Genomic DNA, 27,873 nt, shown 5'->3' on the forward strand with positions numbered 1-27,873 from the left:
TGTTTGATGAGGGTAGTTGAATGTCTCTTTTATAGATAAAGAAAGGACCAAATTCCTTGTATCATAACATATATACATGAAGTTATCAAATGAATACGTTATCAAATGAGATAATTTATTCTTACACAGACAAGTTATAGAATCTAGAGTGAAGTTTTGAATTTTAATATCTATATCAGGAATAGGTAGCTGAAAGTCTTTGATGAAGCTTCCGGGCTACGTGCAGTAATTTGACTAATTTCACCCATAAGCTCACACAAACGTTTCTTCGTTAAGAAGTGACGGTAGGAGCAAATTTCGGTATTTTTGAAAATAAAATTAATAATACTTGTTTTTTTTTTTTTTATTAGAATAATACTTGTTATTTGCCCAAATCTCACAAATAGTTTTAATATTTTACCCCTAAAAATAAACTTACTGTCAAAATCTCAAGCGCAGAGTAAAAGAAATATATAAAGGTCATGTGCAGCAACAAATTAAGTAATAAGTGTCTAAAGGTCATATGCAATAATGCACATGACTAAGTGAATCCTTAGACATTTGTCACTTATTTTTTGCTGTCACCTAACCTTTTATGTAGCAATTGTTAAATACAGGTATGTATCAAATTCTCTCTCTATTTTATTTAAGATTTTAATTGGCTGAAATTTTAATTTTAATTATTAATTTGATAATTATAATTGTGGAAAAAAAAATTTGAACCATTAATGCCATCGTTTAAAACACTCCAATATCAATTCCTTCTTGAAGACTTTTTTTTTCGACTTTGGGGGCCATGGCTCTCTGACCGGTGAACACATTGAGTTAGTGAGGCATATATTAAATAAATAAAAATTAACCTTAAAATTCTTGAGACAGTGCTATATAAATGGGTGCGAATGGCATGCAAATTGCACCACCAACAACAACACCAAACATCTTAGTTTCAAGCCATTTGTTAAATACTAAGCTCTCTTTTATTCCTTTCTTGTAAGAATGGATCCAACAGTATCAACACCTATCAGTGAGTCCTCAAATATCACTGACCTTGTCGTAACAAATCGCAATGGAGTAAAGGGTCTCTCAGAAATGGGACTCAAAACCCTCCCTAAGCAATATATCCAACCTGTAGAAGAAAGGATCACTGTGAGCAACATCTTGCCTCAAGAGTCTATACCCATCATTGATATGTCAAACTGGGACGAACCAAAAGTCTCAGAATCAATCTGTGATGCTGCAGAAAAGTGGGGTTTCTTTCAGATTATCAACCATGGAGTGCCCATTGAAGTGCTGGAGAATGTGAAGGACGCAACACATAGGTTCTTCAATTTGCCAGCTGAGGAGAAGAGGAAGTTTTCAAAAGAGAACTCACCTTCCAACAGCGTGCGGTTTGGCACAAGCTTTAGTCCTGAAGCAGAGAAGGCCCTTGAATGGAAAGATTACCTGAGCATGTTTTATGTGTCCGAGGATGAGGCCTCTGCATTGTGGCCTTCTGCGTGCAAGTAACAGAGCTTTAACTTTGCTCAATTTTGTTTACACAACAAATACATGACATATAATATAGGTGCAATACTTGTGTACGTACATACATATATAATTCACTAAATGAGTTAACTTCTAGTTTCATCTAGTTTAACTCAATATCTAGTTTAACTCAATATGTCGTTAAAACAAGCCATAACTTTTAGTTACATCTCATTATATCCTCCATGTTTGATTGAAGATCAATAGTGATCTCATCATAATATATATATATATTTCTATTTTTATTATTAAAAAAAAATGAGTATCATAAAACATAATTTTGTGGAACAAATAGTATATGCTTATGTGCATATATAGTTTTTGGTAGACTAATTGTTGTTTGCTTTTAGGGATCAAGTTTTGGAATATATGAAGGGGTCTGAACCAGTTATCCAAAGGCTATTAGAGGCACTAATGAAGAGGATAAATGTGAAGGAAATTGATGAGACAAAAAAATCTCTCTTAATGGGTTCAAAGAGGATTAACCTTAACTACTATCCTATATGTCCTAACCCTGAGCTCACCGTGGGAATAGGTCGTCATTCTGATGTGTCAACCCTTACTATCCTCCTTCAAGATGATATTGGTGGACTCTATGTGCGAGGAAACAATGATAGTTGGGTTCATGTTCCACCTATAAGCAGCTCCCTTGTGATCAATGTTGGCGATGCACTACAAATAATGAGCAATGGTCGGTACAAGAGCATTGAGCACCGTGTGGTTGCCAATGGAAGCAAGAATAGGATTTCAGTTCCTATTTTTGTTAATCCTAGGCCAGATGACATGATTGGTCCTTTTCCAGAAGTGCTCGTAGGGGGTGAGAAAGCATTATATAAGCAAATTCTGTATTCAAATTATGTGAGACATTTCTACAAGAAGGCTCATGATGGGAAGAAAACAATTGAATTTGCAAAAATATGATATGTATTCTGAGGTGTGTTGTCACTACAACACCGATCAGTGTTGTCACTACAAGTATGTTATGTTCTATTGTAATGGAAATAAATTTTATGAAATAAAACACAATCTGAAATATGTTTGAAGATAATACAAGTCAGTCAATTCTTTATCCAATTATTTTACTTTTTACAAAAAAGAGTTTACACTTCATTTTTAAACGTGGCATTGACATTGTTTGTATATATGTCTGTTTGAAGCACTGGAATTCATGACAGGTTAAAAAGATTGATGAAATTAAAAGGATTTCTCTTATATATTGGGTTCAATAAACTTCAAAATAACTTTCTTGTTCCCTCATATTGTCCAAAAATTGCTAGAACACTGCGCCTTGTTTTAAGTGATAATCCAAAGGTAATGGTATTATTTATGTTACTTCATATTTGTGATTTAAACTACCGTACCCTCTCCCACCATCTATATATCTCAAAAAACAAAAACAAAAAAACACATTGCGCGTGTAAATGATTCCTCCAGGTTCCATTTTGGAAAAATTATTAAATACTCCGGGAGTACCATAAATGCATACTCCTCACTCTCACATGCATTCTAGGTCCCACCATAAATTTAATTAGTAAGACTTACAATTATATGAGAAGAAGGAATACGCATTTATGATATTTCGAAAATACCCAATAATTACCCTCCATTTTGACCCAATTCATGAAAAATGATTTAATGATCATATAAGAAACAATAATTACTGTCTGATGTGTCTTGAATGCCGTGACAAACAATAGTAATAGTACTAACAGCATCCAAATATTAGTTGACGCAACATCTAAAATATTTTTTATTTTTGTAATCAAGTTTTATGGAGTGCCTTTATATAGGCCTACGACCTACAAGACCAAAATAATGTTTTTGGTTGAATTTTATAAAACATTTGAGAAGAAGCTCTCTTTTTCTTTGCCTACTAGCTTGGAGTTCTTGTATACTAGGTTGGTAAAAAAAAAAATCAATTTATCATATACACTTCTATGTTGCATAATTAATCCTAAATTTTTGAAATCGACTATGAATTAACAAACTAATTAGGGTCATATGTACTTATTATATTATTTCCTAAGTCATACTATGATATCTCCTTAATCGGAACGGTCATTACCTGAAAAATCGATTCATTCTTCTTCACTGGTACATTATCACTCTCATCTATACAGTGGTAAAGCTAGGATTTTAGTTCAAGGGAGACACAATTAAAAGAAAAGATTGCCAAAAAAAAATAATCCAAACAATATTAGTTGACATTAAAAAAAATTCATATTATAAAATAATGGAAGAAATAATAAATTGATAACTAATAACAAAAAATTCAAGAGATTAATCTAATTACATAAAGTTTAAATGTGTTATTAGATTATTCAAAATAAATTGAGAAATAAATCAATATAAAAGTGTTAAAATTATAACAATATCCTTAAAAGTTGTATACAACTTCACTCCATTGATTGCTTTTAGAAAAATAATGTAAAATTCAAATTTCTTTTTTTATTCTTCTAATTAGTTAAAAACTAAGTTTATAGCAAAAACTTAAAGTTTGAAACCATGCAAAAGTCTAGAGATGAGAGGGAAAAAAATTAGAGGAGGGATGAGGAGGTATTGAAGATTTAGTATCATAAGAAAACAAGAAATAAGTAATTCTTTATAATAAAAAATAATAATTAAAAAAAAAAACTTATTTTAACTTTAAAATTAATATAGACACATTGCTTTGAGTTGGATAGCCATGAGAAATTTTAATCTGGTTTGGTAGATAGATTTGTTTTAAGCTTAAAAAAGTGTGCTGATATGAGAAAATTGAATTTTAGTTATTTTAAAAGACCAAGTGTCGTGGGTAATTTTTATATTATCTCTTGGTCTTTGTCAAATATATATTTTAATGGAATGTATAACATATATGATTATACCAGGTCATATATATATAGTTATTTTGAAAGACCAAGTGTCAGCAATAAATTTTTTTATGGAAGGTATAATATATATATATATATATATATATATATATTACCATTTTTTTTTTTTGGATAAGACCATATTACCATGTTATATATATAGTTATTTTGAAAGACCAAGTGTTGCAAGTAATTTTTTTAATGGAAGCTATAGCATAAATCATTATAACATGTTATTTATACTACTATTTAAGAGGATTTTTTGGATCCTCAATTTTAATGCCCAAAATACCCTTAAATTTACCGGTTTGTAAAGCTTAAATAATAGGGTTAAATATGTATAATTACTGATTTTAAAAAATCCTATATTTTAGCTAAGTAATATTTAGGAGTCAAGCATAATTTAACTTTTTTTTAATAAAAAAAAAAAAATCGGTTTTTTTTTCTACTAACGTACCCTCTTCTTCTTCTTCTTTTTCCTAATTTACAAATGAAATTGCTGCAAGTCTTATATAAAAAAGAAAAATAATAAATTGGCTCAAGTTTTTCCATACTTTTAAAAATATAGGAAAAAAAGACTTTTATCTTCATCCCATCATCCCATTTAGTTTTTATTTATTTTTATGAGATTATCTCATGTACTTAAAAGAATATCCAATTATCTAATATTCTTTTTCACTTATCTAAGTAAACTTATTAAGTTTTAAAATCCTAAATTTTAGACTACTTATAAAATCTTTCTTTTTTTATTTCTCTCTCATATTTTTTATGCACATTTAATTCTATCAAAAATAAATACAATTTGTCATGCTGAATTAAGAGTATTTAAAAAAAAAAAACTCATTGTTATTATCCTTAGTAGTTTTTTATTTATTTATCCAAATAATCCATTTAGTTACAACTTAAATGAATAATCACCACTCTTCTTCAATTTTCTTTTGTTTCCAATACAAACTTTAGATTCAAAAAATCAAGGTTAAGGCACAAATGCATATCTTCAAATGATTTCTTCCTCTCTCAATTTCTCCATGGAAAATTTTGAAGAACAAGATCTACACTATACAATAATTTTTTTAGGTATTTGTTTTCAAATCATAAATAAAATCTCCACTCTTCATATTATTATCAATTTTAATTAAATACTTTAACCATTGCTACTTTTGTTATTATTTGTCTATTACTCATCACATTTAACTCTCGATCAATTCTTATTTTACCTTACTTTCGTGGTCCATTTGAGCAAGCATGTGATCATCCTACCAACTAGCAATTACCAATGGCTTTATTTTACCCTTTTTTTTTAATATCTATTTTCATATTTTTATTTGCTTTGTATTAGTTGGAAAACTTCAAATTTTAGTTTTGGTTTGCAATAAAGACTACTTTAAATTTATTCAAAACTATGTATTTCTTTTGGCATAATTAAGATGCTCTTTTAAAATTAGCACAAGATTTTTCTCTTCTAATTAATTGTTTTTACATTCTGTTTCCCCATAGTGGTAGTAATCTTTCCAGTGGTATCCGTAATCTTTCCAATGGTATCCCTAAAAAATAGAAGAGCCTCTAAGCACGTGCATGCTTAGAGGATAGTATATGGTTATTTTGTTAGGAATCTAGTGGCTCCTCATGCGATGGATTTGAATTGTACGAGTAGTTCCTAATGGGGGTGAATAGGAATTGTAGGATAACCTTGAATTACATCATGTATTTATAGAATACTAGCTCTAATCTCATTGGTCAACATGGCCTTATCCTTTTGGTTCTATTATTTCTCATGTGCATTAATAATTCTAACATGTGTTAAATGTGATTAACATGCTTGGAATTGTAAATAACTAACTAACTAAATCCCAATACAACAATTATTATCCATATGCTTATAGCATTCCTAACATATTTTGAAACACCAAGTGTCGTGAGTAATTTTTATATTATCTCTTGGTCTTTGTCATATATATATATATATATATATATACATACACACACTAGTCTATACTACTATTCAAGGAACTTCTCTTATTTGGTATGGACATTTAAGTGATCCTAAAATACCGCTAAACTATTTTTTTAAGCAAAGAAAAAACTTAGGGCCAATATGGTAAAAATACATCTTTAACTCACACCTAAAATAATGCTTACAAATAGGACCACTCTTACACTAACCACATGTTTTTTACATTTTATTTATATAAAAAAAAATAAAAAAAAATAACACTCACATTTTCATACATTCCCGTTGTTTTGTTCAAAATTCAAATATGAGTTCTATTTGAACTCAAATTACTTTTTTCTTTGATATATATATATTTAAATAGTTGAACACTATTTAAAAATCTACCTCTAGAAAACAAGAAACAAAACACGTTTGCTTTTGAAAATAACCTTGAATCCATGAGGGTTTCTTGAATCCATAGGGAGAAAGGGTATGGAATCCACCAGAAAATAAAAAGACAAAAATCTAAATTTTATTGATTGAATAATTGTTCAAAAAACGTGTATAGACTTTGAGACCTATTTAAGGGCTCCGTAAAATATGACAAACAAGAAAATATATTCTAAAATAACTCCTAAATAATACCTAACCATAACAAGAACCAAATTTGACCTAAAAAACATTAAAAGCACCTAAAACAAGGAAATAATAACCTTAAACCTAAAATAACGAAAATTACAAATTAAAAACCAAAATTAATAAATTACAATAATTAAATTGTAGATTATGTCCTACATCAGACCCCTCCACTTGAAACAAACTTGACCTCGAGTTCATCTTTGAAATCTAAAATCTTCCATGCTAAGAGAACAAATACTTTGAATACTTCATCTTCCTTGTCTTCTTGCCAAACTTGAAAGTCATCAATTGAATAACTTGAACTTCTTGTCCCTTGATCTTCATGCAATTAACAATATTCACCAAATAAAAGTCAACAATCACATTTGTATGGCACCGGGCCCCTAGAGCCGTTTGGGCCTTAAACCCAAGCTGAACGGTATGCCCTGCGGTCCCTGACACTTATGTCAAAGAAACTGGGTTTAAGACCCACTAGGGCCATGGGAGCAAATCCTGCAGTAATGTGTCTGGCCCAAAACCTTGTGGGCCGGCCTTTGAAATAAGTACTTGTCAGTTCGCGGCTGGGAAGTTTCCCGACGCATCCATCTTCTTGGCACATAAGTGCTCAGGAAGGCCCTATCCTAGATGCTCAGCGAATCCTTTTCAAATTCCACCGCCGAACATCATCCCTTCCTTGAAGTAGGAATCAGTTCCAATGCCACTCACACCACACTCCCAACTAAATATCCACTTAGCGATAACAATATTGGACCTCCATTTCCACTAGCCTTGAGAATAATCATGATTTTCCCACTAATTTTGGACTATAAATATATGAGGCCAAGGAGAGGAAAAGGTTGTTGAAGGTCTGAAAGGAAAGCCTCAAATCTAGGTTAAGAGCTACAAAGAGTGAGGGGAAAACAGTCCAGTGGTTGTAGAAACGTTGTTGGGTCTCTAGGTTGGAATCACCCAGAGTAGGAAATCCAAAACCCACATTATAAGTATATTGTGAGCGCAAAAGCAAGACCGGTCCATTGAGCTTGCTTTAGGTGCGCACAACATCAAATCTTTCCACCCCAATAAAATCAATAAACTTTGTTTCTATGTCTCCCACCAAAGTAATAGGACCTTAAATGTTGCTATCATCTAACTTGACTTCATCGAGATCATTGACAACTTCCTATATAATTTCTTCTTTAATGGTTTACACTATCTCGTTCTCAAGATTTTTCTCTATAATAGGGTCTTCATTAATCTCCTCCATAATCTTGATTTTAGGTTCTTCTTCTATAACATGACCTTCATTCATTTCCTCAAAAATCTCTACATTTTCTTCTTTGACTTCTACATACTCTTCAAGAAAAGTATTTTCTTCAACATGTAATTCTTCCTTTAATGGTGGAACATATGGCTATTTGAAATAATTTAAATATGAACTTCTTAGCCAGTAATAATCTTGTATTGTATACGACAAGATTTCTTCACAATCCAAAGGATAAAATTTGATAGCAAGATTATCTCAATGTCAATATTCTCTACACAGTCATCATCACACTTTTCTATTTGCTTCTGCTCAATGGTATGTCAATGTACATGACTCTTTTCTATATTGATTTTTTTTTTTTTTTTTTTTTTAAGAAATCAAATCAACTGTAGTTAGTTTTTGTTGAATTTGGGTACGTTTATTTTTACTATCGTTTCTTTTTGGTTTTTATTTGGTTTGGATACGTGCAAACTCTTCACTATTATTATCAAAGACTTAAGTAATTTTTTAGTCATATAATTGATTTGCTTTTGTGGAAAAATACTATGACTATATATCTGTGGAGGTAGCTTGAATACATTGTGTTTGACTCATTCAGAAACACCATAAATCAACTTAAGAAATCATATTTTCTTGGTTTGAGTTTTGTGCTATCGACCTTTTCTTTGGCGACAATTATGCTGACTTAAGATTTGATTTTGGGATTTGTATTTCCAAAATTCCAACTCTCTTACGTGTTTGGCACTTTTTATTTTATTTTATTTTTCATTGACTCAAGCCGACTTTACAGTTTACACACTTCTACTTGATGATGTTTCGGTTAGAGAGAACTATGAATGCATAAGTGTCCAAGTTTTTATTTAAAAAAAAAAAAAAAAAAAAAAAAAAAAAAAAAAAAAAACAAAAAACAAAAAACTAAACTAGCACATCATAGTACTAATCAACTACTAAATAGTGAGCCACATAGTAACTATTATTATTAAAAAAACATTATGTTTGATTATTAAAATAAAATAAAGGGAAAATCACATTTGAATGTCTGCTGGAATTGATACCTAATTATCTCATATAATAGGTTTTAGTTACAACCTAAGTGATTTTTTATTGGTTTTAGGCAATTTATACTTATTAATAGTGTGACTTAAAATGATTTAAAACTTAAAAGAGTTTGTTGTTTTAATTAAAAAAGTTTTTAAATTTAAGATTGAATTTGTACGCAACCCAAATTATAGTAATATTATGTAATTTAACCAAATCTTTAATTAAGGACACCACTTATTACAAAGAGAATATGGCAACATGACATAACCATGACTTAACCCAATTTTATTTTATAGTATATTGTTTCGGGTTTGATTTTGTGAGAGTAGTGACAGTTCCAAGATTTTTTTTTCACGAGGAGGGGTCACAAGAAATTTAAATTAAATTAAATTTAATAAAAAGAAAACTTGAATATATCCAATTATGAAGGAAAAAACACATATGAAGTTTTACGATTTGCTTCTACAAGATTTTATATTTTGAAATCATTACATGATAATTTATTATCAGTTGTCATTATCTATTAGCAAAGTGGGTATATGTAACTATTTTATTTTGTTAAGTTTGTAAAACATTTTTATTTTCATGCATTTATCATTATCTATTATAGTTCACTTAGTATTTTTTTAAACAATCAAATGCTTGAACAATCACTAACTTTACTATACTATTTTTTCCTCAAAAAAAAAAAAAAAAAACAATAACTTTACAATTTTTTTTTCTTGAATTACTAACTTTGTAACAAAAAAGTTATTATGACATGATAACAATACACACATGTAAGTATAACAAACCCTCTATATTTCCTAAATATTAAATCATATTATATTTATACAATACACACACATTCACACACACCACAATTCACACAAATAACAGTATGAGAAAAATATATAAAATAACATACATAATCAACATATGGCATACACTCACAAACATATGATATAAATTTACAATAAAGAGAAAGATTCTCACGACTCACAAACACTTACTCTTTATTCTTAGAATTGGAGATACCAAGATAGTTAAAATAGAGAAGAGAGGTGAGATGAGAATCATGAGAATTAGATCATATCAGAGAGAGAGAGAGAGAGAGAGAGAGAGAGAGAGAGAGAGAGAGATTTGTGATTTGTGTTATTGTTTGGGTTTGGGTTAGGTTGATATATGATCAAGGTGTACAAAAATATTTTTAAAGGTAAATAAAACTAGTAAAATTTTCCAGGTGGGGGGGGCAGGAGTGAACAACATGTACAACTGCCAATGTGTGAGTGACCTTGTGCTTTTTTAAGTGAAAGTCTCTTCTCTTTATTGTCATGGACGTAGGCCGAAGATCAAACCACATAAATTCTTGATGTTATTTATTTTACGTGTAATTGCGTATCATTTTTCTTTCTAGATATTTTTGTCTTATTGTTTGTTTTTTTGTGAGATCCTTTTACAATTCCCTTTTCATATTTACAATCAATCTTCTGAAAATACTATCCTCACAATTCTATCTAGAGGTCCTTTACTCTTCCCTTTGTTTTTTTCTTAAAAAAAATATACTAAATACAGATACTTAATACCACACCATATCCATATTCTGAACAAGTGGTTTTTATTTATTTTCATTTTTAACAGATATTCAATAGGCTATAAACAATTTACACCTGACCATGTGCATCTCTATATCAAAGGAGACAAGGACGGTGTAATCTAATCACGCAGATGTAATTGTGTCCCTTTTTTTAATTTTTTTTGTTCCTATCTCTTGTTTGTTTGGCATCTTTTGCCAAATACATGGTACTCTTTATATTCAAACTCGGGTGAAAATAGTCAAAATAATATCCACATGACACAATATTAAGCAAAGGTTCCTTTAACACAACGCTAGGAACAGGTTCCTAGTTTTGCCATTGTCAACAAGTGATTTCATTTCCCAAATCTCAAAATAGATTATAGACTATTCTATAAACAATAGAAAAATGTAACAATTGAATTTTCTAATAATGAAACTAACTTATAAATTAATTTTTTGCTTTTTAACTTTTATATATAGCTTTTTAAAATCACTTTTATTTTTAAATTTTTTTTCAAAATAATATACTTTCAACAAAAAATTTCAATATAAAATTAAATAAATTGTTTTCAAAGGAACACGAATGCATTTCTCAAATCTCAATGTAGACTATTCTGCAAACAACTTGCACCTAACACATCTGCAGCTCTATAAACAAAGACTGTATATTCTAGTCACACTTTACAGGGAAATATGCCTGTTGTCAGATTTAACATCGGATTTCCATCAGAATGTTACATATTTTTCAACCATTTCGTATTCTATTTACATGTTTTACTGAGTCAACGTGAATGAACTTATTGATATTTTTATGCATGACCAAATTGATGATGTTCACATTGAATTTTACTCCGAGTTGAGAGCTCATGCTTCATTTGGTCCCTCAAAACCCTTCTCAGTAACTTGTTAGAAGCCGTTCTGGGAAACTCCGAAACAATCTTAACATAATTCACCTGTTAATCATAAAGAGAGTTGGAGGAATTGTATCAATAACTTATAAAATAATTTAGACCAATGTGTGGAAACCACCATGGAATTGAAATCTATTCCATCTCTTCCGCACGTCATTTGGGATGAATTGAATGACTCTTTTCAAAGCATTTGGTATGAGTGTATAATAATATAAATGGATTCATTAGAACTTAGAAAGATACCAATTTGATTTGGAATATACTAAAACTACTATCCATTCTACTACAAAGAGGTTAAACTTATGTGACAATGAATGTGGTCAATGTCACATGAAAAAACACAACAAAGTGAATTTTTGAATTACTTTTTATTTATATTGTCTTTGAGAGTTAGCACATAAAGCATTTATGTAATTAACGCTCAATTTGTTTTGCTGTGAAATGTTGTCATTGAGAACATTTACAGTGCATAAACCACCAAAACCAATGGTTCGATTGCAAGAGCCCACCAATCCAATGGCTGGAGCCAATGGTCCAACAACCTAGCCTACCAAAACGAAGACCTAGCCACAAGATGGAGGGATAGGTACTGTGTGTTTTTATAAAATGTTATACTAAGTTTTTAAGGTAAAATGGTTTACAACCTTTTACAAAGGATTTTATAGTCAACAACAGAAAACATTTTCAGGTTTGATCAAATTTTAATGAGACAAACATAGCAAAATGCTAAAAATATTTTTCAACAAAACAAACAGAGCATAAATTTATAACGACTTGTAACATTACTATATATTTGATTTTCCATTCAACATTACGTGGATGAAAAAAATTTCAAAGATGACTCTTCAATTTTGAGCAAGGAATCTGATCTCTTAAGAATGGTCAGATGATGGTAAAAGTAAAATAAATCGTAAGCCAAAGGAAGAGAAAAAAACAGTTTTAGAGACAAATCTTAAACAACGGGTTGAGGTTGCTTTGAATTGTCCTTGAGAAAAGGATTTTCAGCTTGTCTGGTTCAATAGAAGATCCTTTCTTTAAGACTACAAATATGAACAACTGTTCTGGACCACCATCTACGGGTGCAACACTGATTGCAGCAGTCTCCAAGATGCATTCGTCAGCACGGTCACATACACGCTCAATTTCAACAGAACATGTCTGTTTATCAACAAATATTCGAAGTTTTCAATATTTCAAATGTCAGTCCAAGCATGCCTATTAAAGCTCAGTCAGGTCAAGCTGATTCATATATATATATATATATATATATATATAAAATAGAGGATTAGAAATTAATTTTGTTAATATGCTATATGTTTCCTTTATTTTTATTTTTTTAGTTCTTCTCCAAAAAATAAAAATAAAAATTTTAGGCTCTTCTTCTTCTTCCCATTATTTACCACTTGACTATCACTCTTTGTCCAACATTTCTTGGTCCTTTTTGGCCCTCTTTCTCTCTATTATTTCCTATCTTACAGTTGTTTTTCCACCAACCTTTTCTAACTCTTCTTTTCTCCATTTTCTTTTCAATAAATTTGCTATGAGTAGTGTTTATTATATATAAATTGTTTTACACACACTCCAAAAAACAACTGAAACTGTGACTTGAAGTCACGATTTCCGCTTATCGTGACTTCAAGTCACAGTTTCAATTATTTTTTAGGATTTGTGTAAAACTATTTGTGCACAACAACATTTTCCCATTTGCTATTACACCTCTTGTATCTTTCTCTTTCCCATTCATCCACACAAAAAGGGAGATTTCTCTCTCTCTCTCTCTCTCTCTCTCTCTCTCTCTCTCTCTGTTTTTCTTTCTTGTAGTTCTACTTTGGGATTAGGAGTTTTTGTGTTTTTTATAGCTCCACTTTAGATTGATGTGTTTTGTTACTTTTGTGTTGTGTTTCATAATTCCCTATCATAGGTCTCCTCTCTCCCTCTAATGGCGTTAATTTGATTTTAGTTTTAGTTATATTTAGTTGTTTTGAAAGTGGGAATTTGAGTTTATCAAAGCAAATTTCTTGACTATGCATTTGCTGCCAATGCATATATATATATATATATATATATATATATCATGTTATAATAGGATACAAGACCAACAACCATCACATGTTTGTTATACTCCCCAAGAGAAATATTGTATATATATTTACTATCTTCTCTGGGTAACAAATATAAAACAATAATCAATATAGTAATAATAATTCTGTGGAACAAACTTGGAAAAGAAATTTTTTTTGGCTCCAAACATGTTTGGAGTTATTTTTTTTTTCCAAACCACTATGTGGCAATTGAAGAGAGCATCCAGTGTGATTTTAATTACATGAATTTGTTAATGAGTCATGTAACTTGTTTAAATAATACACGTGGATAATTTTATAAACTGTCATGTAATGGGTTGGAAAAAATATCTCCAATCCAAACATGTTTGGAGCCTAACTTTGTCCTTTAAAAAATTGTAGATAAATGTTGGAATTGATACAAATTGGTGCTTTTGCAATTATGATAAAAGCATCTCCTGATGAAGGCCAGAAAGGAACTAGACAATTATTTGTTCTGCCAAGAAGAGAATGTCATTACTGTAATTAATTCTTTGGACATTCTTTGCATGATGATACAAAGGTGGACCTTTATTTTCATTAAGTATTTTGTTGGACCAATTTGACACCATTGCTTTATGCATACCTTGGATGGTGATTGGCACTAGAAAGAAAATCTTTCCACGATAAATCCTGTTCTCTTAACTGAATGCCCACATCATTACCAATTAACATGCACAAAATCATTTCCATCTTGGGTAAGTGCTTCATGGGAGCTAACTTGCATGAAGTGCCTGCGAGAACTACTTTAAAGGAAATTGGTGTTTGGCATTTGGCTTTTGCACAAAAACTATCATTTTATAAGGCTCAGGTAGGGAGAATCCATCATTCACAAGTGTGGCATGTTTCTTTACTTCTACCACCTGACAGAGAGAAGGAAGTTGCTCATCTATCTTAACTATACAATGGCAGTCTTTACTTGTAGTTTCAAAAAGAGTTTACATAACTAAATACTTTTGCCCTCGTGCTATCCACTTAAAATATTCCTAAAAACATACTATTTAGCAAATTTTGCCGAGTTAAGTACATAGTGGAAGAGAACATGTGGAGGAGATAATATGAAGATTAAAAAAAATAAGAACAAAACCTAAGAATAAAGCAAGAGAGAATGAGTGGAAACCTAAAATAAAAAAATTGTTGTCAAATGTCAATGTCGGTACTTCGACACTTGAGATGAGATATGTGTAACAAAAATATTGTTAGAGATATTTTTTTTTTTATGAAAAAAATATAAAAAAAAGTTATCAACTTTTGGCATACATTAACCAGATCCAAATTACAAATTTTACTATATAGCTATTGCATGGGTGTCACTAATCACAAAAAAAATAGTTTTATCTTTATTTATTATTAATATTTACCAATTACATTAATTTTGTATTAATTTGTAAATAATAATTTTCTTTATTATTTTCATTAATTTGTAAATAATAATATTTACCAATTACATTAATTTTCGTATTAAGATGATAGTACGTTCTCAGATTTGAGATATATTGGTTTGTTGTGTTGATTTAACCAATGATTTTGCTTAATAAGTTTGTTGAGAGGTTTAGGTTAATGTTGTAAGAAGATGAAGCTTCAGTTGCTGTAATAGATGGGAATAGCATGGCTTTGGAAGAAAGGATGTCAATGGGAGCAAATATATTATGAAAAGAAGGATAGAGACCTTAATTTTCATGGAAGAAAGAATGTCAATGGTAATAGACGTGGGATGCCCAGCTGTGAAAATGAGATATCTATAGATTTATCCCAAGATGACAATTGAGTAGAGCAAAGATTGACAAATGTTATAATTGAGATGCCAAAGAGAATGAAGATCAAGATTGACGTGATATCTTTCCGGCAATTTAAATGTTGAATCTTAATAACCAAATTCCACTTTGATGAGTTGTTTGGACAAGAAATTTTTTCTTTATTTTGATGGTTAGAGTTTATTCTCAAATGACATTTTGAGATGAATGTTGTATATTTGATCAATCTTTTTCTGTCTATTTTCAACCTTCATTTTGTATTGAAATTATATTATTTTTCATTTTCAAGTGATTGTACCTTTAAGTAAAGTAAAATATAACTTTTGTTAAACTATCTCATGCATCACACAGGTTAGAAGCTAGTTATAATTTAAAATGCTATATAAATATCTACAAAGGTCATGCAAATTGCACCACCAAAAATCTTCGGTATCTTCTAATTTCAAGCCATTTTCCAAATAATAAGCTCTCTTTTTTTCTAATGGCTCCAACTGTCACAACACCAATCAGTGAGTCCTCAGATATCTCTGACTTTGTCGTAACCAAAGGCAATGGAGTAAAGGGTCTCTCAGAAATGGGGCCCAAAACCTTACCTAGGCAATATATCCAACCCCTAGAAGAAAGGATCAATGTGAACAACATCATGACTCTTGAGTCTATACCAATCATTGATATGTCAAACTGGGACGAACCAAAAGTCTCAGAATCAATCTGCGATGCAGCAGAAAAGTGGGGTTTCTTTCAGGTTATCAACAATGGAGTGCCCATTGAAGTGCTGGAGAACGTGAAGGATGCAACACATAGGTTCTTCAATTTGCCAGCTCAGGAGAAGAGGAAGTTTTCAAAAGAAAACTCACCTTCCAACAATGTGCGGTTTGGCACAAGCTTTAGACCTGAAGCAGAGAATTCTCTTGAATGGAAAGATTACCTTAGCCTCTTTTATGTGTCAGAGGATGAGGCCACTGCATTGTGGCCTCGTGTGCAAGTAAAAAGGCTTAACTTAGCTAAATTTAGTTTTACACAACAAATACATGACGCATAGATACATACATACCTAAACAAAACACTCATATTCATATATGAATATCTGCATAGATACTTGTACTTACATAGTTACATTTTAGGTTTAATTGTAAATTGCTATCTGATCATTTTGATTTTGTTCTTTAAAATTTAAAAGTTTGGATTGTGACCTCCCTAAAGTTATATAATACTTTAATTTGAGTCATTTTAATTCTACTCACTATTGAGTGTAAGGTGTGTTGAGGACAAAATTTTCGCGTTACTTGGCTTTATTTCATTGGCAACCCGCACCACATCAACATATGATGAAATTTGGAAAAATATATTTTAAAGCCCAAAAGAACCCATATTTACACAAAATGACGCCAAAGCCCACAATCGAAAACCCCTGGCAATATTATCTCATCAAAGCCCATGGTTCAAGCTCATGGCACAACATCTCATTTATATCTCATAATCAAAGCTCATGAGTCTCATCGAAGGAATTTTGGGAATCGTGGTTTGGAGGGCCAAGAAGTATGTTCAATAAACCTCCTGCGGTTCAAAGTTATTAAAAGAAACATGTTACTTGGCATGTCTTCTCCAATTCTATGAACTCTAATGAGTCAGTGTCTAATAGGTAATATCTGATAAGCCTTTCATATCACATAACACTTAAAATAATAAAACTCCTCACTGCTCTTTACCTAAAACTTAATGTTCATCATATAAACTAAATTATAAAATCTCATTTAAATTATATTATTATTTTCATTTAAATCAATATCAAACACATGCCTAAATCTTATTGGCTATTTCTATTTAATATCTCATCCAACATTAAATGCCTTCCTCTCTAAGATTTGGTCAAAACACAAAAAGACCATAATTACATCTCTAAAACTTCATCAAATATCAACCAACTAGTTTATTACATACTAAAATTGTATTGAATCAAACCATAGACTAAACATATATTTTTCCAAAAGAGGAAACTTAGCCAAAAGTATCAGCAGCAACTCCAACAAAAGCTGCCTTAACTCCAGCAACAACTACAATAAAAGGACTCATAATATCATACTATACTGCTGGATTCATTTTATTATGCTGCTGAAATATTATAAGTCCACTGATGTTATACGACTAGAGCCACAAACCACAAGCTATGAAGATAAGTCATTATATCTTTAGCACCAAGTTTACATTATTAAGTATATTTTACTTTATTATCATTGTACATTTGGACTCATGTTATTATACCGTTGGAATGTTATCAGTTCACTAATGCTATATGGCTGGAGCCATAAGCTATATAAAGTGATGCTATAGCTGGAACCACAAACCATATCAAGACAAGTTATCATGTCTCAATCTATAAACTTACATTATTGAGTACATATTGTTTCATTATCACTACACCGCAAAATGCAACTTACACTAATAATATCTTACTATTTAACAAAATGGATTCACTAATATTTCACTAATGAATACAAAAATATTGACAAGTTGAACCTACCCACTACTGGACATATAATATTTAGACATTAACCACTGCAAGACATATAATATCTGGACATAAACCACCACTGGAGATATATTATCTAGACATGAACCACCACTGAACATAAATTACCTAGACATAGACCACTGCTGGACATGTATATTATTTGGACATAAACTATTTGACATACATTATTTTTACATAGACCATAGCTGGACATATCTTATTATGTTGAACATGGGCCATAAACAACAATTGGATATGGACTATTTTGGACTCATTCCATCACTAGACACATGACACTTAATTAATTATTCTCTAATATTTAAAATCACTTAATATACATCATTAAGATTTTTAACTAATGACTTAATCAAAGCTATTACGCTAAACATATTATTTATTTATTTTAACCATTATCACGATTCTTAGACTTTGGGCTTATCTATTTTGTATGCTTAAAAATACACCATAAGCCATTGGTCTATGTGACCCAATGTTAAGTTTTGGATTGAACTCCCCAAAACAAATCCGGGTCTAGCAAAGTCACTCTTCCAGTGGAAGACACGTGGCTAAGCGCAAAAACGGCCTCCATCAGGGTGTCACCTCAATTTATTTAAAAATTGTGTCCTATCAATTAAATCATTTCAAAAAAAAAATAATAATTCTTTTTTAGTAAAAAATATTGTTATTTTTTCTTCATTTTCTGTTTTTCATTTTTCTTTAGAGGCACCATGGACACCAAAAGCCACCACCATCCACAACCAAGGTACCCTATCCAAACCACCTCTGTTGGTCTTATTTCAAAACTAAACCACTTTCATAGGGGCGGAGCCATAGCCATGGTTGGTGCCTTTAAAAATATTTTATAGTCTGTATAACTAGTTGTTAACCCGTGTAATGCACGGTATAGTTAAATAAAAATTAAAAGCAAGGAAGTCGATTCTGTACCGTACCGGTCGATACGGCCGGTATATACCATGCCGGCCAATGCACCGGTATAGGTACACCCCCTGTTTTTTATTGGAAAAATTACCGGCCATACCGGTGAAATCCAGCTGTTTCGGTCGGTAAATGGATATTGGGCCGAAACACAAAATGCTTCTTTTTTTTTCTTTTTTTTTGGTAATTTTGGCAATTTAATTTTAAAATCCTAATGGCAGTGCAAAATCTGAGTAAGCCAAGAAAACCCAACAGAAAGAAGGAGAAAAATGAAAGAAAAATGCACAATAGCTTTGCAAAATGAAGTTAGAATCACCTCTTCTTCTAGACTTCGACTTCATTATTCTTCACATTTTTCTTTTACCATCTTCTTCTAACTTAACGATGACCGATTTGGTTATGCTATTTTGTAACTTTGTTCTCTACCCTCCACTCTTCCTTGGTCTTACCTTTTGCGTTTTCAATGTAAATACTGAGTAACTTGTATGCTTGGTGAAAAGAGTACACTTGCCTTTTGATTTTCTCAAAGCATCAGATGATATTTTGAATTGGTGTCACCAATCTTTTGACACGTGGAACTGGCATTTATTGAGTTTGGTGGGTGTTTGATTATTTAATAGTTTTCACTTTAATATATTTATATGTTGATAACTCCATCAAAAAATATAAAAAGTTACCAAAGTGATATGTTGAGTTATTAGATCTATAACTTAATATATTGTATAAAATAGTAAAAAATAGTGGTAAATCCGAAACAGTACACCGGTATTGACTGGTATCTGAAATATATCGTACTACTGGTCAAACCGATAAAACCTTCGGTACGGTATTGACTTCCTTAATTAAAAGTATTTATTTTGTTTAAAGGTCTATGACTTGACTTAAAAATATGTATAACTTGAAAATGAATGAAAATAAGTAATTTTTTTGTTCAATATAATACTTTAGAAAAATTCATTTTCTTTCATATCATTGGTTCCACATAACACATCTCGGCGTGGGCAATTCTATGGTGATGACTTCACACAATACTCAACTGCAATTAAATCTACTATCCACCACCAATCTAATTTATGTTATTTTAATAGTAGATCTACATTAATTTGCATTCTCATATCCTCCATCATTTAGAAGGTAACTGAAATAATGATTATATGTAATGTATAAATTTTTTTCTTTTACAATATAAAATTATTAATATAAAATCTAATGTTCTGGAAATTTTTTGAAAGAGATTTTTAAATTTCTTAAAACTTAGTTAATAGAATTTCTATTTTACCTAAAAGTGAACTATCACAATTAATGAGAATTTAACCATTTTTTGCAAAGAGAAGATAGCCATAGGCCCAATTTTTATTTTATAATATAAGATGTTACAGTTAGATCTATACCATGTGTAATACGTTAGTCCATTATGATAGTTCCAAATAATATCCTAATACCTATCTATATGAGTTTTCGTTTTAATGATGTCATAAAGGATGGAGTTTAATAGAAGTCATTTAAGGTCCAACATATCCAATAATTTTTTTTTATATAAAAAATGTAATTTCAGAAGTCTTTTAATTGTAAATTTTTTTAATCATAAAATAGATTCTATCTAAACTCTAAAAGAAAGCATTCGAAATGATCACATCATTGATACTATATCATGATGGTTGCAAATAGCAATATTATTATTCATGATTAATAGATGAATAATGAAACTGTGAATTAACAATTTAACAATAATACCAAGTTTAACTATAACAACACATATACAGAAAACTCCAAATATTGGAACATACTTCTTCTGCCATTTTCATTATTCAATCAAATCCAAAGTTTCAAAGATCATTCCAATTCAATTAAACCCAATACATACATACACATGAACATAGAGAATTCCAAAAATAAAAACAACAATCACAAAAAGCCTCTATCTATTTTTACTTTTTTTCTAGATTTGTTTGTTCTTTAGTTCTTTTTCCTTTTATGTTTCATCAAACTTTTTCTAATTGACCAAAATATCTCTCATATATGTTAACATTAAATCTGATAAGAAAACTTTACATGCCTTTTGTTTTGAAGGCACTCCAAGAACCAAAATCAATGCAAGAGATTGTACAGCAGAATGATGTTAGAAAAAGCTGAGTTGAAATTGTAACAAACAAAAAAACAAAAAAAAACAAAAAAACTATTTATAATATAATATAGGGTTATGGATTCCTAATCAAATTTGGTTATATAATTTTTTTTAAAGGATGAATATGTTAGTAGAGTCCATTTGATATAAAATTTAAATCCTATTGAAATTAAAAATGATATATATTTGTTGAGTCTCATTTGATATAATTATAGAGTTTAAATCCTATTGAAATTATAATTTCTAATCAACTTTAATACAAAACAAAAAATGAAAAAAAGAAGAGAAAGAAAACGTGATTGATAGATATAAGGAAATAAGATAGAATTTTTTTTAAAAAAAAAATGTCATCAACGTAGAAATTATTAAATTAATGGAGATATATTCCATTTTTTGGGATAGATTTATATTAATGGAGTGATTATATAGTTTGTTAGGATTATCTAAAAATTCCCTAATTAGATGATAATTTAGGTCTCCTTTAAGTATAGTGGTTGTATGGTACCAAACAACTAAATTTAATTTTTTTAAAAAAAATTTAATAAATTTTCTGCAATTTGGTGCTATAAAATCGAAAGAATTAAATCGAATTAAATCAAATTTAAAAATATAAATAAAAAATGCTGATGTGGAACATTGTGGAGAGGTTAATCAAAAGTCCAAGGCTTCAGTTTTAAATATACTAGTCGCTAACCCGTGCGATGCACGGGAAACTATTGAAAATTAGATTTTAAAAAAGAAAACTTTATTAATTTTAGTTTATATTGAATATTTATTTATGGTAGTTTAAAATATTATTTCAAATCTTCATTTCATTTTATTTTAGTTGGAATAACATATATAATTAAATGAAATGCTTATGAATAAGAGTTGACATTAATAATATACTATATATATTTAGTGATTATTCAAGATATCATTCAAATATAACAATTTTTTTTGTTGTTTTAAAAAAAGAACAATATTAATACATTGAAACACAAAATACTATATTGTCCAATAGATATTACAACTTTAAAACTAAAACATGAGTAGTGATTTTTAATGGACTGGGGTAATAGCACAGCTTTCTGTAGAAAAAAATCTGATTAAAATTTTTTTGGAGTTAACCATGCAATTGGCACGGTCTTATTAGATTGAAGACGACAATAACTCTATATATCAAACCATAACCTTTTTGTAATTTCTTGTAGTTGAATTCTTTTAAACAGAGAACAAAAGGCATATTACAAATGAATCTGAGAACAAACACCTGAGCATTCTATCAAACACATGTTCAGCAATCTCAAGCACTTATACTAACCAACCCCAACCTTCAAAAAAAATTCCCACGGAATCCAAAATAGTGGCAACCCCAACATAACATTCCACAGGCTATCATATATGAAGACCCAAAGATTATAATAATTTATAAAAAGGGAAAACCAATGTAAATGAAGATGACAATAACACTATATATCAAACCAAAACAAACCTAAAATTGAAATCAAATAGAAGAATCCTAGGAAACCAAAAATCCAATAAAAATTGCATAACCAAAAAAAAAAGGGAAAAAGAAAATCCAAACCAATGTAAAATGAAGATGAGAAAAACACTATATATCAACTAAAACAAACCCAGAATTAAAACCAAATAGAAGAATCCCAAAAAACCAAAAATCCAATAAAAATCGCATACAAAAAAAATGGAAAAAAAAAAATCTAATAACAAAAATTTCATGATTCTTCTTTGCCATAGATTTGACAACAAAGGAAGAAGAAGAAAACGTGGAAATCTGCAAAGAAAAAAAAAACAAAAACAAAAAAACTTAAATCCAAAGCAACCCACAGCCACAAACCAACAAAATTCCATGAAAAACAAAAAAAAAATACTTAAATCCAAAGCAACCCACAGCCACAAACTAACAAAATTCCATGAACAATTGAAGCGGATAGAGAGAGAGCAATATATAGAAATTATGCAAAGTAAAAAATATGTTTTAATTACCTCAAAATAATTTGCCGACCTAGAATATGATGGGCTAGATTGAGCGGCGATGGAGAGGCAAAAAGAAATCGATGCAGTGGCGGTGATCCATGGTGGCGGCAGCAGCGGGAGGATCTGAGTTTTGGGGTGCCAGTGTATATTAGAAAATAGAGAGGTTGTTTTAGACGTGAAGGCTGACGGGAAACAGAGAGGTTGTTTTAGACGTGAAGGTTGTAGGGGAGTTGATTGGGGTGGGGTTCTAAATTAATAAATTCTAATATAATAAATCTAGAATTAACAAGAAAATCATTAGAATTTAATAATAAATCAAAAAAAAAAAAAAAAAAAAAAAAAAAAAAAGAAGAAGAGGAGGTGACGTGAAGGCTGAAGGGGGATTAGGGTTGTAAATTCTAATATAGGGCAGATACTTATCCTTTTATAGCAGATTTAAAAAAAAAAAAAAAAAAATCTTTAGATTAAACTTAGCTTAAAATATCAGATTTTATCCAAAAAAAGAAAAATAAAAAAAGAAGATAAGTATAGTGTTTTTAATTTTATTTTTTATTTTTTAAATATTGTGTTATGCTGACGTGGAAAATTATGGTGCCAGCAAAGGCTTCGATTTTATATATATATATAGATTATGAAAAATAGATTTAGTTACAAAAATAGGAGTTCCCCTCCCCCTCTCCTCCTCTCCCCCAAATATTTGACTTAGTTCAATAATGCTCTTATAAACAAAAGAATTTTTAGATCTATATCAAGAATATGTAAAGAACAAAGAAGATCAGTAGGCCTAAGACATGCAAGTTTCAACTTGAGAGGACAAGCATCATCAATGGAGAAATCACATGCTGAGATGAAATATATAAAAATGACATGCACTTTAAAAATACAGACTGTAAATGTATTCTTTATGTTGTTAGATTATAAACATGATTTCACAACTGCAAAAGTTAGTAATAAAGCTTATCTTGATCCATTGCTAAATTTTTCTTAAGATCAAGTCTTAATATAAAAGGCAGTTAATTCTTATAGAATTAGTTTCTCTCTCTTGACCTTCTTTTCTCTTTAACTATTCAGTGTTTGAGTGTCTCTTTTATAGTTCGAAAAAGGATCAAATCCGTTGTACCATAACATACATGAAGTTATGAAATTGAACAATTCATTCTTAACAGACAAGTTATAGAATCTAGAGTGAAGTTTTGAATTTTGATATCTATATCAGGAATAGGTAGCTGAAAGTCTTTGATGAAGCTTTCAAGCTACGTGAGTAATTTGACGAATTTCACCCATAAGCTCACACAGATGTTTCTCAACATCTTTTTCTTCTAAAAAAACATTTATTTTATATATATATATATATATATATATATATATAAAACTTGGCCTACCTAATTTTTAATAGTTAAATAATAATAAAGATCAATAAACAAAAAAACAAATCCAAGTTCATGGCAATACTACTAGTTAGATTTAATAAGATATTTTTAAAAAAAATAAATAAATAACTTAGTATAAGTATGTTGAATTGATAGTATTTTTCTCTTTTTTTAGGGAACAGAATTAAATGAATGAGAATTCAGTTTTGTTTGTTTGTTTGTTTTTTTTTTTTTTTTTTTTTTTTTTTTTTTTTTTTTTAAACTTGAACAGAAGATATCAATTAAAACTAAGAATAAGGAGATTAAGCAAATTTGGGGAAAAGAAAGAATGCAATTCAGGAAGAAACTTACATATTCTTGCCATGGCTAGAAAGGGAGCGGTATTTTGGCCTTGAAAATTGGTGCGGCTCCGCTAATGATCACAACATTCAAAAGTAAAGTGTAAAGAAAAAAAAGGTCATATAACCACTTTTGAGGTTTGGTTAATATCAGTATTACCAAGAATTTAAAAAAAAAAATCAATTTAATTTCTAAGCATAAACTGCAATTTAACACTGTTTGAAAATTCTTTGCATTATTGCAAGCGCACGTTGAAAGTCTTGAGTAGTCAATAATAGAGAGATGCTACGTTTATAATATTTTCACAATAAATTATAGGTGGTTAGTTGTTATTAGTTTAAATTTGAATCTAATACTAAGATTATTTTTTTGTCCTAACAGTAACAATCTACAACTTAAAATTTCTAGTAACAATCTACAACTTAAAATTTGTTGTAAGAATAGTATGGACATATCATTTCTCAAATAATAAAGCAAGTAGAGAAATGAAAATTTTGAATTGTGTTAAGAAGTGACGTTAGGAGCAAGTTTCGATATTTTTGAACTTGTGATTTGCCCAAACCTCACAAATAGTTTTAATATTTTACCCCTAAAGATAAACTATTCTGTCAAAATTTCAAGCGAATGGTAAAAGAAATATATAAATTTCTTTAACATCTTAATTGAAAAGTCAAAGTAAATCAAATCACATTATTCCTGTATGTAGCAGAATGAAGCAACGCTCCAATATCAATTACTTCTCAAAGACTTTTTCTTGGACTTTGGGGGCCATGGCTCTCTGACCTGTAAACACATTGAATTAGTGAGGCATATATTAAATAAATAGAAATTAACCTTAAAATTCTTGAGACAGTGCTATATAAATAGGTGCGAATGCCATGCAAATTGCACCACCACCACCAAGAACACCAAACATCTTAGTTTCAAGCCATTTGCTAAATACTAAGCTCTCTCTTTATTCCTTTCTTGTAAGAATGGATCCAATAGTTGCAACACCTATCAGTGAGTCCTCAAATATCACTGGCTTTGTCGTAACAAATCGTAATGGAGTAAAGGGTCTCTCAGAAATGGGACTCAAAACCCTCCCTAAGCAATATATCCAACCTGTAGAAGAAAGGATCAGTACTGTGAGCAACATCTTGCCTCAAGAGTCTATACCCATCATTGATATGTCAAACTGGGACGAACCAAAAGTCTCAGAATCAATCTGTGATGCTGCAGAAAAGTGGGGTTTCTTTCAGATTATCAACCATGGAGTGCCCATTGAAGTGCTGGAGAATGTGAAGGACGCAACACATAGGTTCTTCAATTTGCCAGCTGAGGAGAAGAGGAAGTTTTCAAAAGAGAACTCACCTTCCAACAGCGTGCGGTTTGGCACAAGCTTTAGTCCTGAAGCAGAGAAGGCCCTTGAATGGAAAGATTACCTGAGCATGTTTTATGTGTCCGAGGATGAGGCCTCTGCATTGTGGCCTTCTGCGTGCAAGTAAGAGAGCTTAACTTTGCTCAATTTTGTTTACACAAAAAATACATGACATAGAATATAGATGCAATACTTGTGTACGTACGTACATGCATATATAATAGTTTTGTTTGGTTTAACTCAATATAACGTTATAACAAGCCATAATTTTTAGTTACATCTCATTATATTATCCATGTTTGATTGAAGATCAATAGTGATCTCATCATAATATATATATATATATATATATATATTTCCATTTTTATTATATATAAAAATTGAGTATAATAAAAGATAATGTTGTGGATCAAATAGTATATGCTTATGTATATATATATAGTTTCTGGTGGACTAATTGTTGTTTGCATTTAGGGATCAAGTTCTGGAATATATGGGGGGGTCTGAACCAGTTATCCAAAGGCTATTAGAGGCACTAATGAAGAGGATAAATGTGAAGGAAATTGATGAGACAAAAAAATCTCTCTTAATGGGTTCAAAGAGGATTAACCTTAACTACTATCCTATATGTCCTAACCCTGAGCTCACCGTGGGAATAGGTCGTCATTCTGACGTGTCAACCCTTACTATCCTCCTTCAAGATGATGTTGGTGGACTCTATGTGCGAGGAAACAATGATAGTTGGGTTCATGTTCCACCTATAAGCGGCTCCCTCGTGATCAATGTTGGCGATGCACTACAAATAATGAGCAATGGTCGGTACAAGAGTATTGAGCACCGTGTGGTTGCCAATGGAAGCAAGAATAGGATTTCGGTTCCTATTTTTGTTAATCCTAGGCCAGATGACATGATTGGTCCTTTTCCAGAAGTGCTTGCAGGGGGTGAGAAAGCATTATATAAGCAAGTTCTATATTCAAATTATGTGAGACATTTCTACAAAAAGGCTCATGATGGGAAGAAAACAATTGAATTTGCAAAAATATGATATGTATTCTGAGGTGTGTTGTCACTACAACACCGATCAGTGTTGTCACTACAAGTATGTTATGTTCTATTGTAATGGAAATAAATTTTATGAAATAAAACACAATCTGAAATCTGTTTGAAGATAATAGAAGTCATTCAATTCTTTATCCAATTATTTTACTTTTTACAAAAAAGAGTTTACACTTTATTTTTAAACGTGGCATTGACATTGTTTGTATATATGTCTGTTTGAAGCACTGGAATTCATGACAGGTTAAAAAGATTGATGAAATTAAAAATATTTCTCTTATATATTGGGTTCAATAAGCTTCAAAATAACTTACTTGTTCCCTCATATTGTCCAAAAATTGCTAGAACACTGCGCCTTGTTTTAAGTGATAATCCAACAGTAATGGTATTATTTATGTTACTTCATATTTGTAATTTAAACTACCGTACCCTCTCCCACCATCTATATATCTCAAAAAACAAAAACAAAAAAACACACTGCGCCTGTAAATTATCCTACAGGTTCCATTTTGACCCAATTCATGAAAAATGATTTAATGATCATACAAGAAACAATAATTACTACCTGATGTGTCTTGAATGCCGTGACAAACAATAGTAATAGTACTAACAACATCCAAATCTTAGTTGACGCAACGTCAAAAATATTTTTTATTTTGGTCATC

General features: G+C 30.3%; 2 protein-coding genes across 3 annotated transcripts; both read left to right on the forward strand.

Moving 5' to 3' along the window:
- Window positions 1-908: 908 nt before the first annotated feature.
- On the forward strand, window positions 909-2,527 carry LOC115975550 (feruloyl CoA ortho-hydroxylase F6H1-3-like). The gene is made up of 2 exons (XM_031096409.1): window positions 909-1,481; window positions 1,854-2,527. Exons 1-2 carry the CDS (start codon window positions 976-978, stop codon window positions 2,422-2,424), a joined length of 1,077 nt encoding a protein of 358 aa, XP_030952269.1. The 5' UTR covers window positions 909-975; the 3' UTR covers window positions 2,425-2,527.
- Window positions 2,528-16,014: 13,487 nt separating this feature from the next.
- Window positions 16,015-27,319, forward strand: LOC115975625 (feruloyl CoA ortho-hydroxylase F6H1-3-like). Of its 2 annotated transcripts, XM_031096594.1 has the most exons (3): window positions 16,015-16,278; window positions 26,034-26,275; window positions 26,627-27,319. In XM_031096594.1, the coding sequence occupies exons 1-3, from the start codon at window positions 16,015-16,017 to the stop codon at window positions 27,195-27,197; spliced, it is 1,077 nt and encodes a 358-aa protein (XP_030952454.1). In that variant the 3' UTR covers window positions 27,198-27,319. The 2 variants fall into 2 exon arrangements, with proteins under 2 accessions (XP_030952454.1, XP_030952381.1); XM_031096521.1 differs by lacking the exon at window positions 16,015-16,278 and having other exon boundaries at window positions 25,701-26,275.
- The last annotated feature ends 554 nt before the right edge of the window (window positions 27,320-27,873 follow it).

The sequence above is a fragment of the Quercus lobata genome, chromosome 1, assembly GCF_001633185.2.
Source record: "Quercus lobata isolate SW786 chromosome 1, ValleyOak3.0 Primary Assembly, whole genome shotgun sequence".
Lineage (NCBI taxonomy): Eukaryota > Viridiplantae > Streptophyta > Magnoliopsida > Fagales > Fagaceae > Quercus > Quercus lobata.

Coding starts and splice junctions, on each gene's coding strand:
- LOC115975625 (XM_031096521.1), top strand. CDS start 25,767: ATGGATCCAATAGTTGCAACACCTATCAGTGAGTCCTCAAATATCACT. Junction 26,276..26,626: donor TTGTGGCCTTCTGCGTGCAA/GTAAGAGAGCTT, acceptor GTTTGCATTTAG/GGATCAAGTTCTGGAATATA.
- LOC115975550 (XM_031096409.1), top strand. CDS start 976: ATGGATCCAACAGTATCAACACCTATCAGTGAGTCCTCAAATATCACT. Junction 1,482..1,853: donor TTGTGGCCTTCTGCGTGCAA/GTAACAGAGCTT, acceptor GTTTGCTTTTAG/GGATCAAGTTTTGGAATATA.